General features: G+C 32.5%; 1 protein-coding gene across 1 annotated transcript in view; it reads left to right on the forward strand.

The window, feature by feature from the left end:
- Nucleotides 1-16,624, forward strand: part of Lrp1b (LDL receptor related protein 1B) — a 1,711,024-nt gene that overhangs the window by 1,587,301 nt on the left and 107,099 nt on the right. The window contains exons 76-79 of the mRNA XM_048345540.1: nt 2,475-2,594; nt 3,696-3,937; nt 15,517-15,740; nt 16,439-16,545. Coding sequence (XP_048201497.1) covers nt 2,475-2,594; nt 3,696-3,937; nt 15,517-15,740; nt 16,439-16,545 — 693 coding nt within the window. The remainder of the gene's footprint in view (nt 1-2,474; nt 2,595-3,695; nt 3,938-15,516; nt 15,741-16,438; nt 16,546-16,624) is intronic.

The raw sequence follows: 16,624 nt of genomic DNA on the forward strand, positions 1-16,624 counted from the left end.
AACATTGAGTAAATATGTATTTCCTTAATTACAAAAAAGAAATTGTTATTAAACAAATAACTAAAGTGAAGAAATACAAAAAAGAAAAGAAGAAGAAGATTGTGCACACATGGCTCATGACTATAATGCTAGCTATTTGGGAGGCAGAGAATGGATGGAGCATGGTTCTAGCATGGTTCTAGTAAGCCAAAATGTCCATTAGAGTCTATTTTATTGGGGGTAAGCTGAAAGCAGTGGCATGTGCTCTCTCCTCAGCAATGACAGGAAGATGAATTTAGGAAGATCTTGGTCAGTGAGTATGTTTGGCAGGACGTAAGATCCTATCTCAGAAATAATAACCAGTAAAAATCAGGACTGGAAGCATGACTCAGTGGTAGAGTACCTATGTGAGGCTTTTAGTTCAAACTTCAGAATCACCCTCCCTCACCAAAAATAAATAAATAAATACATAAAAAATATAATGGCAAGAAGAAACTTCAAAAGATATTATCAGTTTCTGAATGGAAAGCATTGTTCCAATTGTTAGGCATGTATGAAATAGCTAAGTCCTCTTTACAAACTATCATGTGGAATATTGTCAAGACCTTATTATAGAGATGAGAACAAAATGATGGTATTGCCTGTTAGAGCGGCATGTGAAATACTGATAGTCTTTTTGAACTGTGTATTTGATTTATACCAAAGGTAAATCATAGTGGCAAATATCTACCTCTTCAAAGTTATAGGTACTATAAAACAAATACTTACAATTATATGTATCTATTGTAAAGATATTCTGCACTAAAGGTAACTATAAACAAATTACTGTATCTTGTTTAATTTTCCATCAAACTAATAAATTTTTGTTTAAATGCTTAAGTTCTTCTTACAACAGAATCAGAAAACCCTGAATTTTGACTTACAATTGTCAATGTGAGGGTCCTTATTTCTAGAACATTATTTACTGCTCCTGTTGTTCTTTAGTTTTCACTTTTGGTGGTGCTATGGTTGAACCAGATAGACATTCTGATACTGGAGCTGTACTGCAAGCCTTTTTGTTGTTGTTATTTTCCAATAGGATTTCACATTTTTCCTTGGTTTGTTCTGTGGACTGTGATCCTTCTACCTATGGCTTCCAGCCAGCTGGTCTTACATGTAGAAAACATCAGCTCAGGTTACTGGTTTAAATAAGGCCTCACTCCCATTTTTCCCTGGCTGCCCTTGAGGACTAATCTTCCTTATCTCTTTCTCTGCAGTAGGCAACTTTACACAGACATGGTTGTGAGTTAGAGAGAAGACAGTTGTTATTAGTGTGTTGATCCTAAAATTCTCTAATTTAAAGCAAAATTCTCACATATAAAGGCAATAAAAGTGAGACCAAAACAAAGCTAGAGTGGGAAAGAAGAGAAGGTAGATAATTCATTTTATTAGCTCACATTAATCTAGCTCTGCTTTAAATCCTTAAAAATGGAGGCAAGTATCTAGCTACCAAATTCTGCCTCTGAGTATGATTTATATGTATTTATCTACAGATGACTTAGGGATTTTTGTCTAGTTCATATGATCTCATTAAAACCCTTATTCCCTCTCTCCGGTCTCTCATTCTTTTCCTTTCTCTCTCTCTCTCTCTCTCTTTTTTTTTTTTTTTTTTTTTTTTTGGTGGTAGGGCTTGAGCTCAAGGCCTAAGAGGTGTTCCTGAGTTATTTTTGCTCACATCTAACACTCTGTCATTCTGAGCTACTTCCAGTTTTTGAGTGGTTAATTGGACCTAAGAGTCTCATGCTACTTTCCTGCCTGGGCTGGCTTTGAACCACAATCCTCAGGACTCAGCCTCCTGAGTAGCTAGGATTACAGGTCTGAACCACCTACACCTGGAAAAACTCTTATTCTTAAGTAGCATTTTTATATCTATGACCCCAGAAGTTTGACAGTGATGAAACTACATCTTCATATTCTACCGACATATAGTATGTGGTGATAAAAATGAACACATTTTGTCAGGCACTGTTGATTCATATATACTCTAGTGAATTTTGATAGAGGATTAAAAATCCTGTATGTAAATGGATGCAAGGACATTATATGACTAAGAATAGCAAAGGACATCCACAAAGATATGAAGACAGATAATCAGAATGAGTCAATGGAAACAATTGGGAAATTGGAATAGGTATTTTAAGACTTTAAATGGATTAGACAGCAATCTTGAAAGGATAAATCTATAGTTTAGTTGTTGTGCAAAAGTTATTATTACCCAGAAAACATAACACAGTAAGTCACAGGTTGGAAAATGGAAAGAGAAAAGTTTTAAACACCTATAGGGATAAAAGTTACAGTACAAAAAGTTCTGAAAAGTGGAATGATGATGAAATTATGATGATGCTATTTTTAATTTTTTATTTATTTTCTTTCATTTCTTTATTGTCAAAGTGATGTACAGTGAGGTTAAAGTTCCATATGCAATGCAGTGACTATTTTGAACTCTTCTTTTCTAGACATGAATGAATGTTTGGTGTTTGGCACATGTGCCCACCAATGTATAAATATGGAAGGATCATACAAATGTGTGTGTGACCAGAATTTTCAGGAAAGGAATAATACCTGCATAGCCAAAGGTAAGACTATAACCTTTACTGCAAACAACACTGCCATTTATTAAGACTAGCTGATGTAGACAAAATGTTTTGTAATATCTTCTAACAATATTATCATTGCTGATCATTTAAAATTTTGTATTTAATTTTGTATTAAAGATAGTACATACAAAAATATATTTATTTTAATGATGAAAGTTTAGTTTTCAATTAAAATTTAATTCATGTATAATAGAATTATTTAATAGGCATAGTGAGATCATTTGTGATAAGTGTAAAATGGTTAATGTTCTTCTAACTTTTTAACGTTTATCTCTTGTTTGTGTTGGGAAAATCCAAACTCCCTTCCCAATTCTTCAGAAAAGAAACTATTTTTCTTCATATTTGAAACAATTTCTCAGAAAGGTTACCAGTTTAAAAGCAGGAATAATGATTCAAATATGAAGTGCTTTTTATAGGATTTGCTTTCATTATATTTAAGAAATTACTATGCCACTGAAAAGAAAATAAAACAGCAAGAGTTTAGCATCTTACATACATCATAGTTCATGTAGTAATTTTAAAAGATTTAAGATAAAATCTTAATAAGAAATCAAGGAATAAGGGGACAATATTTACCAGGATACATTGCATTAAGAAACTGCTTTGTTGAATACCAATTCATTTGCACAAGTACTTAAAGATAACTTAAAAAAAGAAAATACACAAAGATACTTAGTCCAAATTATGTCATGTCAATAAAAAAGCTAAATACTCAAAAAATTTTGAAGTTTAATGGTTGTATAAGATGTCTCTGGAATATTGAGAATCAACATATTAGAGCACATGTGCTCTGATTTAGTAAACAGTATTTCCCCATCACAAGAACATGTTTCTCAAACACCTGATTTCTGCTAACAATGAAAGCTTTACAGTTGTAAAAAGCTAGGTAAATAATCATGCTAAATGTTCAGGACAGTATCATACATCAAGAATCACATAAATTAAAAGATGATGTTGGTTGATTGATTATTATTACAGAAGAAACTGTAGTAATATAACTCAATATTATTTTAAAATTACATTATTGGTTTTACAGTTGAAATTTACTTTATTTTTGTATTTTATTATAATAATCTCCAGGCTCTGAAGATCAAGTTCTCTACATTGCTAATGACACTGATATCCTGGGTTTTATATATCCATTCAACTACAGTGGTGATCATCAACAAATTTCTCATATTGAGCATAATTCAAGGATAACAGGAATGGATGTATATTATCAAAGAAATATGATTATTTGGAGTACTCAGTTTAATCCAGGTGGAATTTTCTACAAGAGGATCCATGGCAGAGAAAAAAGACAAGTCAACAGTGGACTGATTGTAAGTAAACCACACTGAATATTTGACAGACATATCTTGCCATATTTTACTTTTAAGAGATCATAATTAGACAGGTGCCTGTGATTCATGCCTGTAATTTAAACTACACAAATACCATTTGATGCAAATACTGAGCATATTTTAATTTTGTCCCTAAGAAGGTTTAAAAAGAAGCTAAGAGGCTAGGAAGGGACAGAACAAAAATAGCTATTAAATTGGGTTTAGAATAGATTATCAGTAAGTAAAAACTTGTATATACCTGAACTGCTTTTTCAAAGCTTCCGTCCCAAAACAATGTTGCATAATAGTTTTACTTCTATTCAGAACAGTTACTAGATTTGAGTCAATAAATATAGATAATCTGTCCTCTTCCTTCACTATGAATCTCATGGGTAGAGTCAGAATTAGTTCATCATGAAAAGACAAATATACTTCATGAGAACATTGTGCATATGTCACAATTTTGTTTTTGAGGTAATAAAGAAAATATAGTGTGTATTGTGGACTGTGGGTTCATGTTGCCTTGGTTTGAATTTTGTTCCTGTACTTTACTAGGCTATGAAGTATTTCAGGAAGTCATATTGAGGATATATATATATATATATGCATATATGATAGATATATATTCAACTTTTCTTGGCACATAAGTGCATACTGTATTGATTTTTGCTATTACCCCATGTGAACTTTAGAACTATTAATTGAGGCACATATAACATCTCTTATTCTTTTGTCATATTCTCATTCCTATTCATATGAGTAATCACTCATATGAAAAACATATAATATGATGCAATTTCTAAATCCCCTTCCAGATAATAATACCTAAGCCATAGGTATTTGTTTATCTGAAATTCATATTTTTGATACAGAATTTTCTTCCCTTATGAAATGAGTTACTCTGTCATCGATGTAAAACATATGCTCATACTACCACCAATATTAAATTGATCATGAGATCTGTTTCTTTCTTTCTTTTTTTTTTCTTTTTTTGGTGTGGCACTGCGCTTTGAATTTGGGATCTTGGGATTATTTAGCAGGAGCTCTACAACTTGCATTTTTGTATGTGGCCAGCATGAAATATGAACCTCCTACCTAAGATTCCTGCATACCTGAGGTCAAAGCATCACTTTAGCAAAGAGTTTTGAATGGGGTCTCATTAATATTTTATCTGAGCTGGTCTTGAGCCAGCTTTGATTTTTCATTTATTATTTTTTGGCACACAAAAAATATTCTGACTGAGACTTTTCTGCAGTTTGAAAATAAAATTCACAATGTTCCCCCTGCTCTAGGCAGATTGTAGTATATGTGGTTGTATCTATGAACCAATAAGCAGAAAAAAATAAACTATAGGCAAATTATGACCTATGATCAGAGATCTAATTTGAAGGAGCTAGTTAGGTGATAACAATATGATAATGCATATTCTCATTAATTGAATAGATTTGTATATTACTATCTTTGTAAAGGCCTATTAGAAACTAGGAGTATTTTGCTCAGAAAACTAAATATTATATAAAGTCCACTCCAAGGAAATACAAATTTTAATATGTTGTTTTTTCCCCCTATGGAGATGGTGAAGAGAATACTTATCTGTACTTTGTGAAAATGGCTGGAATACTAATTACAATTATAAATATAAAATTCAAATGCAGATTAAGTTATTTATAGTTGGAAATGCTTATGATTTCTCTAAAACCTTAGGCTATACAAAATTGGGTTGATTGTTTTTATCCTTTAAGAAAATTAAATTATTTAAAGATTAAAAGAGTGACGTGATCCAATCTATACTTAAACAGGCATAATGAGATTTCTGCATTAACTCTTAGAAGTCAGAATTTTTTAATCTTCTGTAACCAAACTACATATCTGGGGGCAGTATGTAATTCTAGGAAGAAAAGTTATACAAGAAAAGTTTACGATAGTAAGTTATAACGTGTAGGTCATTGTTTGAAAGAATCCAAATAATCATGTAGGGCAGATTATGCTATTGTCAGAAATCAATATTTCTCAGCAAAACAAATGTTCAGATTCACTTGATCTATTTGTTTTGAGACATGGATACCATTTTGATATGTTCTTGTTTGTGCAAGAGAGAATTTTTAAAATGAACACATTTATAATTCATTCATTATTAATCATATCTTTCCTTCTAAAAATTGATTAGGCTATTTTTTTCCCCTGGGAAGCTTTCAGCAAATGGACAAATTTTGTTGCCTTAATATGTTTTGATTTTTAATTGAAGTATAATTAGTAATTCCTACACTCAACACATGATACCATATCCAAAAATTTGTCCAAGGACATAGATTTGCACAAACACACACAGGTGTGTGTGTGTGTGTGTGTGTGTGCCTGTGTGTTTAAAGTAGTTTCATCAAATTCTAGTGTTAGAGCCAAAGGCTACAGGAAACAAGTATCTAGAATTAATACCATTAAGAAAATTATTGATTATACTGTGGAACACTTGAAGATGAAGTAGCAACAACTTATTCAATCATAACCAAAATTTCATTTAAAGCAAACAATGGGATGAACATATGCACACACAAATAAACAAACACAATTTTTTTCACTTTGTATACTACATAAAGGCATGTTTTATGATTATATTTTCCTTCAGTACTTTTTAATAGCACACAATATGTAAGATGATCTCTATCCATGCAGTATGCTCATGTTATTTTTCATATGTTTTGCTTTTGTTTTTAAAATTTAAAATTGTTATCTATCGGAATAGATAAGTATATGTGAGTAGGGATTTAATGTTAACCCTAAATATTATTAAATGATCTGTCATTTATACAGTGATTGAGGGGCACTCCTAATGCCCTATAGCATTGATGCCATAAAGTAATTAGGTTTAGGTGAAGGATCTGTTATATTCATTTTATCTTTTCCTGGATGACCAAACTTAATATATGTTTAAAATTTATCAAAATATTATGGAATATTTTTATATTATGTAGCAATTCCTGTCACAATTCTTCATTTTTTTCTAGTTTCTTGAACATTCTTGCATGTTTTAATTTTCAAGTTTTTCACACAATATAATTAGAAGAATTAAAGTAGTGGCTGATATTCAGGCTGTATTGCATGGATAGATTAATTTGCGAGAAGGCACAACTATGATGAAATTACTATGAGAAATTTCCTAGTAATGAGCCGTCTTTGTATTCCAGCCATTGCCAATTATCATACACAATCAGCTTTTTCTGAACAATACATATTTTTAGAACTAAAAGTTAAAAATATATGATTTTTCACAGTTTAATTTTAGAGACACAATGTTTTTTTCCCCTGTTATAATCCAATATTAGCTAACAGTAAGTTTGGGGTTACATTTCTTTCCAAACCTTAGATAATGAAGTTGTTATATTCACAGTTGAAAGAAAAAGAATTACTATTATGTGACATAATGAGTTTCTAAATATTGCATGATGACTAAACTGATAGTCATGATGTGCATTGATGTTTTTCAGTTTGTGTATTGCAGCTTGTGTGTTATTCTAGTATTTTTTTACCTTGCTTCCAGTGTTTAATATGGTTTGAAGATTTGTAGTTTATAGATCGAACAATAAATTGTGAGTACACAAATTTTGTAGTGTTTCTACTAAAATGAATATATAGTGCTCATTTTTTTTAAATTTCCCGTTTGTTGGCTTTACTCATATCATTTTAGTTTTATAAACACTTCAAACTTAGTAACAAATATTTCTTTTCCCTTCTATTCCCCTTTCTGTTTCTTGTTTTTTGTATTCCATTTCTTTCTTTATATTTATATCTGCCTGTCTTTAAATTTTGAGATAGAGTCATCTCACTTCCTCACTAGATAGCCCAGGCTGTCCTTGAATTTAACAATCCTCCTACCTCAACTTCTAGTATTACAGGCATGTGCTCTTTTACCTACCTTTGAAAACAATTTTTAAAATGAAGAAAATCATAGCACTTATATCCTAGTTGAACACTGAATAAAAACCAGAATGATAATGATAGAGCATTTTGTGAAAATATATGAAAGAAAAATTTATAAGACATCTTATTGGCACTAAGTATTTAGAAAATTAAAGAAATATTTGTCCTACTGTGTGTAAATTATATAATATCATAATTCTTACAGGAGATATGCCAGTGAATAATTTATTTAAGAGTGAAGAAAGTGTATAGTCTTATAATGAAACTTTATTCACAGATTAACTGAACATTAGAACTCTAACTAGAAATGTTCCCATGGCTGTAGCTGAAGAGTCAATTATAAGAAAATTGATGACTAAAGATTTTTATGGTATGAGTCTCTTGCTGTACTTAATTCCAAACACTTCTCTGATTGCTCTAGTACAGTATTAAGAGATTTCAACAATGAATTACAAAGCCTTTGCCCTTGTATTTTTTAACTACTCAACTGAAGACCAGATTATTTTCAGTGATGCTTTCTCTAGTAAACATGTTGTAAAAATTGAAATACACACACATACTTAGACAGAGCAAATATTACACATAAGTTCAGTCATTTCTTACCATTTGAATGTTTCCTCTAATAGTATTACCTTTGTGCCAAGGAATTGTTCAAGTGTCTGTCATATTGACCAGTGTTCAAATTTGCAAACTATTCTTTTTATCTCCAGTGTTTAGTCAAAAGCTTAAATATTATTTACCTTGAAAGCATGATCCCATTTTGTTCACGTTTTTGCCATAATAATAGTAATTAATAATAATAACAACAACAACTGATTAAAGCTCTGTATACTTTTCCCATTAGCATATTAGGATAGTCTCCCAGGATTGTTTGCATTTTATTTTGTTCTCCAACTCAAGGTATTCCTCGAACCATACCCAAAATGAGTCTTCCCAAACATTCTTAACCTCAATAAAATTGTCAAAACTGTTAACATAATCTACCCTGCTTTCTAAATATTTATTATAATAGAGAAATAATCTGGTTCATTTAATCTAAAAGTTAATTTATTTGACTTTATGCCACTTACTTCTATGTTCATGAGGTACATATTGATTTCTCCTATTTCAAGCAAATAAATGTATACTGATATTCTTCCCTAATAAATGTCTCAAATTTAATATGACTCATAAAATTTTAACATACAACTTGAAAATAACTAAGATAATGTGGATATGCTGATGAATATCTGTAATCTGAGCTCTCAGAAACAGAGGCCAGAATAATTAGTACAGGTTTAGGCAAGTCATAGCAGAGCATCACAAGAGCCCAATAGCTATACCCTTATGAACACATAAGATGATGCTAAGTGAAATGAACTCCATGTTATGGAAACGATTGTTATATCACAGTTGTAACTACTTTCAACGTCCCATTTGTATCTGTAGCTTCTATTATTGATGATGTTCTTGTATCACCTTCCTGTGGTTGTACCTACACTATCTCTGTAATCTTATCTGAGTATATTGGAAACCGTGTATACTGGTATTAGAAGTAGGAAATTGAAAGGGAATGCCAAAATTGAGAGACACAGGGTAAAAAAAGACAAACAACTACAAAAGCAATACTTGTAAAACTGTTTGGTGTAAGTGAACTGAACACCTGGGGGGGGGGGGAAGAGAAAAGGGGAGGAGAGAGGGGATATGAGGGACAAGGTAACAAGCAGTACAAGAAATGTATCCAATGCCTAATGTATGAAACTGTAACCTCTCTGTACATCAGTTTGATAATAAAAATTTGAAAAAAAAAAAAGACAGAGGCCAGTAACATTGCAAATTTGAGAACTTATGTCCAAGGTAAAAATCCAACTAAACATCTGGAAGCACAGCTCATGGAGTAAGTCTTCTTGTATAGCATGTGTGATGCTTTGGGTCCCGTCCTCAGTACCACACATACACACAAAATGTCTAAGGTAACTTACAGATGTATTCATATTTTCATGCTTTTCATTATCATGTTATACATTTAAAGGGCATTGGAATTACTAGGAGCTTTTAGAAATCTTATTTTTAGTTCATACCCTGGCCAATTATCAGAGTGCTTGTATGTACAAATGACCTCCAGTATTTCAGGAGAAATGAATAAAAGCAAGGTTATCAACCAATGATGGCCAAAGATTCAAAGCCCACTAGTGTGTGATTTTTCTGAACACTAACCAAATGAGTCTGTAGATTACATGTAAGCAAGCTACCAAGTACTAGCTAAGTTTGGGAAAACAACTGGTAATGACTACTCAGTAACAATCACCAATCTACCTTCAAACTGGTCATTGCCACTTAAAACTTCCTAACTAATTTCTGTTGCAAACCCATTGTTTCCCAAGTCTCTCCATAAAATTCAGCCTCATCTCCCACCACATTCTATCTCCTTACATAATTGACAACATAAAAACACATATACACAGACATCCACAAACACACTTCAATTTCACATGTATATGTTGTTTAACTCTTCTCTGTAGAACCATTAAACATTCTATTTCCTTCACTTATTTTGAAATCGCAATATAACAAATCTACTTTATTAAGGAAACATCACTTTCATTATTACTGTCATTGAAAGTAGTCACCAGAGAGCTCAGCTTATATTAAAACATAAAGGCTTACCAGGTACTGGTAGCTCACACCTGTAATCCTAGCTACTCAGGAGGCTCAGATCTGAGGCTTAACTTGTAAGGAAATGCAGTTGGAGAAACAGAGAAGACAACACTTAAGAGGCCAAATTGTGTTTATGGAAGAGCCGGAGGAATGTTTGTGGACTCTTGTGCAAAGAACAGCAACCTGAATTCAGCTAGCACAAAGCTTATTTAGGCCAAGAACACATAGTTGTGAGTAACTAAGCCTAAAAAAAATATTGGGGAAAAGCAAACCATCTAGGGTAACAACGAGGAGGAAAACAAGGGCCAATTATCTAGAAGCATAGACCCAGTCTCCTTAATTCAAACTCACTGTTATCATTTGAAGGGACATGCTCATACAATAATTCATTATCATCTTAAGAATTTTAGTCTTAGCCAGGTGCACATGGCTCATATATCTAATGCTAGCTATTCAGAAGTTTCACATCCAGAGGTCTAACAGTTCATAATCAGCCAGAGTAAAAGAGTTCATGGGAACTCATCTTCAAATTAATCACCAAAAAGGAAGGCTAGAGCTGAATCTCAAGTGGTACAGTGTCAGCCTAACAACCCAGTCTAGCAAGAAAATTCTAGATAATTCTAGATAATTACTGATAATTCTAGAAACATAAGGACAATATTTTGTTCTATGCCCATTTTCTATTCATTTATTGCTGTTTTGACCCACTACCTCATAGGTTCATAATTTATTGATTTAAGTCATTCCTTCTCTTTACTCACAAAACTGACAATAACAAAAGTTGTTTAAAACAATTATGTAATTAATAAAAATAAGTAATCAGCTTGGATATAACCATAAAAGAACCAAATAATAATGGCTAATTTGCTACATATACCATTAAAACATGTGACTGGTATTCCTGAATATTGACCTATTTTTCTATAACTCACAGGAATAGTTTTTGAAAAAAGTGTTTACAGTTTTAGGATAGATACATGTATACATATACATTTTCAAAAGTTAGATATGTGGATAAAATTAACTTTTCATTTAGTACTCAAACACTCATTATGTTTTCCTAAGCAATATCAGTTTTTTGTTTTGTTTTGTTTTTGGCCAGTCCTGGGCCTTGGACTCAGGGCCTGAGCACTGCCCCTGGCTTCTTTTTGCTCAAAGCTAGCACTCTGCCACTTGAGCCACAGCGCCACTTCTGGCCATTTTCTGTATATGTGGTGCTGGGGAATCGAACCCAGGGCCTCATGTATACAAGGCAAGCTCTCTTGCCACTAGGCCATATTCCCAACCCCTCATTATGTTTTCTATGCTAATTTTTGTGTATTTTATATGGAGGATTTTACTTAAATATATTCATTGTTTGTTAAGTAAAACAACCTTAATATGTTTATAACTATATTAAAAAACAATCTTTCCTATTCTAATATTTAAATTACCTTTTCATAAGTTTGTTCTTCTTTTCTGTTTTAAAACAGATGGCTTCAGGGACTTATATCTTTAGTTTATAGAAGCTGGAATTATAACAGATACTTTCCAATACACAGAAATTGAAAGTGCACAGGAATGATAATTTAAAATAAGAATCTTTAATTTTGTTACAATCAAGTTGTCATTTTTTCTGTAAGATTGCAGTGTTCCATTCATAAGATTAATATACCTACACAAAACAGACTGCCTTAGGCACCACAACTTTCCCTATGTATTTAGAGAGCTTATTAAGAAAGAGACCATTTGTCTGAAGAAACTGTCAAAATGTGTCTTTGAGTTTGTGCAGGAATAAGAACAATACCTATGGTTGTCAGGGTAACCACTGCCTTCTGATATCTCTTAGATACACTACATTTAATTGATGTCTCTAGTTCCTTGACCTTTCTGTTTATTGAGCTAGACTAAGGAATAAATGATTTTATTCTTCTCATTTTCTTTGAAACATAGTGTCTTCTTTCTGTATTGTTTTCAGTCTCTTTAAAGTCAAGTGGTTTAAGGTTTCCTATCCTAAATTTCAAGCCTGTTATTTCATTTTAGTCTTTGAACTTTAGTTTATTTTCCCTCTTTTTAAATCTGATTTATTTGTCAGGTCTCATAAGTTGTTTATTATAGCAAAATCCAATAGGAACTTTTCTGCCTGTTACTCAGTTTATATGAGCCACTCTTACATTGCTAACACCACTCACAATCTTGGTCTAGCTGTGGAAAATAGTTAGGAATTATTTCTTTCTAATGTAACTCATAACAAAGAAAATGATTTTCTATTTGGACATGGGTTCCTTGATATTGTTACTGCTTGATATCTTACTGCTGCTACATTCTTATAATGATAATCCTTATTCTTCCTCATTCTCCTCTTTATCCTTCTCTACGACTTTCTCTCTTAAAATCTTCTTTTCCTTGATGCCCTGTTCTGTAATGCTCTCTTCAGTGTTGAGCATCAGTGAGTATTCAAAAAGTTGGGAATGACTGAGGATGAACACTTGGTAACAGCTTTACCTTGCTAGCCTCTTGCCACTGGAAACACCAGTGAATGGATGTGACTAGCAATGACCCTTTTTTCTGACTACTTTAGATAACACTGGAATAACAGTAGAAATCATTTTACCCATAATCAAAGAATAACATTTTGTGATGTCCAATAATTTACAAATCATCAGTATCTTCTGTGTTTGAAACAATAGGTTTTTCTTTTTCTTCTAATTCATGTCCCTTAGACTAGAAGTGAAACGGAAATTAGATTTATCCTTATTGGATTTACAGTTAGTAGAGTTTTGGAAACCCATTAATCTGGAAAGAGTATTACAAAATCAAACTTCTGAGTGCAAGAGAAGCATGAGTAATATAGACTGCAAGTGGTCACTGGTATGATTTAAACATGTACAATGAAAAGATTGCAAAATCAAGAGACAAAGGACAAAAAGACAAACCAATGCAACAGAAATATTTACAAAACTATATGGTGTAAACCAACTGTCCAACTCATAGGGGGAGGGAAGTGGGGAAGGGAGAAGAGGGGGAAAAATGAAGGAGGAGGTAACAAGTTGGATAAGAAATGTATGCAATGCCTTAAATATGAAACTGTAAATCCTCTCTATATCACTTAACAATAAAGAAATGAAAATCAAAACAAAAAAGAGAAACACCCTGTTTTTGATCAAGTAAAATGAATATTCCAGGTTTAAAAGAGTTTAAAGGTCATATTTTGGCCCAAAATAGCATTAGAGAAGGCACTATGTATGAATGTATACTTACATCTGTCAAGAGAAAGTAGGTATTTTTCTATGCTCACTGTATTTCAGAGTGCTTTATATATAATTTAGATAACTTTAAGATATCTACTAGTATATGGACAATATTGATCAGTAGGGCTGAGAAATAAGGTACTTATTATAATTGTATTTTTTGTTGAAGTACAATATGTCAAAAGGCTGGTAGTAAATATCATTAGAAACTGTCTCTGAGTTCTCTGTGTGGTTTAAGCCATAGTTTTCTTCCAAGCGTTTAGTTTTTACCCAGCAAACAGCAGTTTACAAGTCTTATTTTTGACATCACATTTTCTTTTTATGATGCTTGGTCTCATCTCTGCCATTATACTGCTTAATAAATTCTGTGCAACACTCGCTCATGTAGTGAGTATTATAGTGAGGGTTATAGGTTATGAGTTAAAACATCATATTGCTTCTTGCATTAAATCCTAATGATGCTCTTAACATTGACTATATGTCTAAGTTGTCTTCACCTTCAAATAATTGTTTCTATTCTTGATATGCCATGCCTGGGAATCCCTTCTCATTTTTGGTGATGCACTATAAACTTATGTCCAATTATTACTACATTAGTTCCAGCTCAACGTGATCAAGTTAATTGAAGGACACAGATAATGTAATATTTTCCTTGCTGTTTGTTCCTAATGAAGTCTTTTACTATTACATCACAAGTTGAATGTTTTCTGAGGTCTCCAAACTATTAGATATATTTGCAACCTTCCTTAAATGATGTTAAGTTACAGCAAATCTCTAAATGCTCATTTGAATTTAAATATTTTATGAGAATGTAGACAAAATTTTATGCTACCATGAATTGCTGAAAATGTTATATCTGTGTAAACTATATATACCATATACTAGCACTATCTAGCCAAGATAAGTATAACTTAAGACTCAACAATTTCACTGTTAGATAAATATAGAAAAGAAATGAGGAGCTGTGTGAGAAAATTAATCATCATATATCATTTTCAATGGCCTAAAATTGTAAATAGGTCATGTGGGCATAATCAGAAGACCTATAAAGAAGTAATTATATATTCATAAGATGAAATTCTACCTAGCAATGAGTGTTTATGAAAGCATGATATTGAGCACAAGTCAATAAGAAAGTGGTATGTTTGTGACTATGTGAAGATATTTCAAATAATCTATGGTATTACATATAAGAATTCTGATTTCACTCAGGGCACTGGTGACTCACTTCTCTAATACTCACTACTCACAGTGCTGAGATCTGAGGATTTAGGTTCAAAGTCAGCCCAGGCCTGAAAGTCCATGAGATTATTATGTAAAAAAGCCAAAAGTAGAGCTGTGGCTCAAGTGGTACAGTAGTAGTCTTTAGAAAACCAACCAATCAACCAACAACCAACAACAACAAAAACCCTCAGGAACAATGCCCAGGCCCTGAGTTCAAGACCCAGGAATGGGACACACACACACACACACACACACACACACACACACACACACACACACACACACACACCCCACATACTAATTATGGCTACGCATAAGATACTGACTGGGAGAGGTCACAGATGAACTTCTTATAGTCATGGAAATATTTTAGCAATACATTCATTAAACAAGTGTAGTTTAATGTACTTAAGACTTTTTAGTCATATAACTGTGAATAATGACTTTAAAAAGAGGTATTTTGAAATCTCTGTAAGAAGATATGGCAATTTTTCTATTACAATGTCAATGTGTATATACAGAAAAGTACATTAATTTCCCTTTGAAAATATGGTTGTGTGTTCTTTCTTTTAGTGTCCTGAATTTAAAAGACCCAGGGACATTGCAGTTGATTGGGTTGCTGGAAATATTTATTGGACTGATCATTCTAGAATGCACTGGTTCAGCTATTACACCACTCATTGGACCAGTCTGAGGTACTCTATCAATGTCGGACAGCTGAATGGGCCCAACTGCACCAGACTCTTAACAAACATGGCTGGAGAACCTTATGCTATTGCTGTAAATCCTAAACAAGGGTAGGTAAATAGTCCAGTGTTGATCTTTCAATGTAATTAGCTGTATTGTACTCTGTGATTTTTTCTATAATGTTTGACATGTAATGGAATAACAAGACATCTGAAAACAGTCCATATTTCTCTACTTCACTTTCTCATAATCATGTCATCACCCACTAATAATGATACAAAATAATTGTTCTCAGAAAGTTTGTTATGTTATATATTCAGTATGTGCTTGGATGTCTCTGCTTATATCTCTCTCATTTTATGGACATGTTACAAAATAAAGAAGCTGACTGATGAACGTATAGCTACTGACATGAATCTACAGTTTTTGTTAATACTATAACAATATGTAGTACATTAATTGAATATGGAAGATGTCATGGCAAGGTATTTTCAATGATTGAAATATTTACCTACTGAGATACAAATGATCTTTCCAAACTTAAATTTATGTAGTGATTAGTTGACCATGATATATACAATTACCAAAATTTAGAATGGTCAACACTTCTTTAACATATTTATTTCCATGGCCCCTTATTGTTGTTTCCTAGTTTGTATATTTTCAAATTGAATCCAGGAATCTGCTTATTAAAAGACCATTAAGAGACCTGGGAGTGATTCTGATCTGCAGATAAAAGCCTAAGGGAGCCAAGACAGGTTATAACAGCACCATCTCTAGGCTAATATCCTTAACCTACTCTCTTCAGGATGATGTACTGGACTGTCATCGGTGACCACTCCCACATAGAGGAAGCAGCCATGGATGGCACTCTAAGAAGGATTTTAGTACAAAAGAACCTGCAGAGACCCACAGGTATGAAGTATTTCTGACACATGCTAAATTGTGAAGCAGAATGGTAAGAATATTAGTGTTGACAGTTCTTCTGATTTTG

This window comes from Perognathus longimembris, chromosome 4 (assembly GCF_023159225.1).
Source record: "Perognathus longimembris pacificus isolate PPM17 chromosome 4, ASM2315922v1, whole genome shotgun sequence".
Taxonomy (NCBI): Eukaryota; Metazoa; Chordata; class Mammalia; order Rodentia; family Heteromyidae; genus Perognathus; species Perognathus longimembris.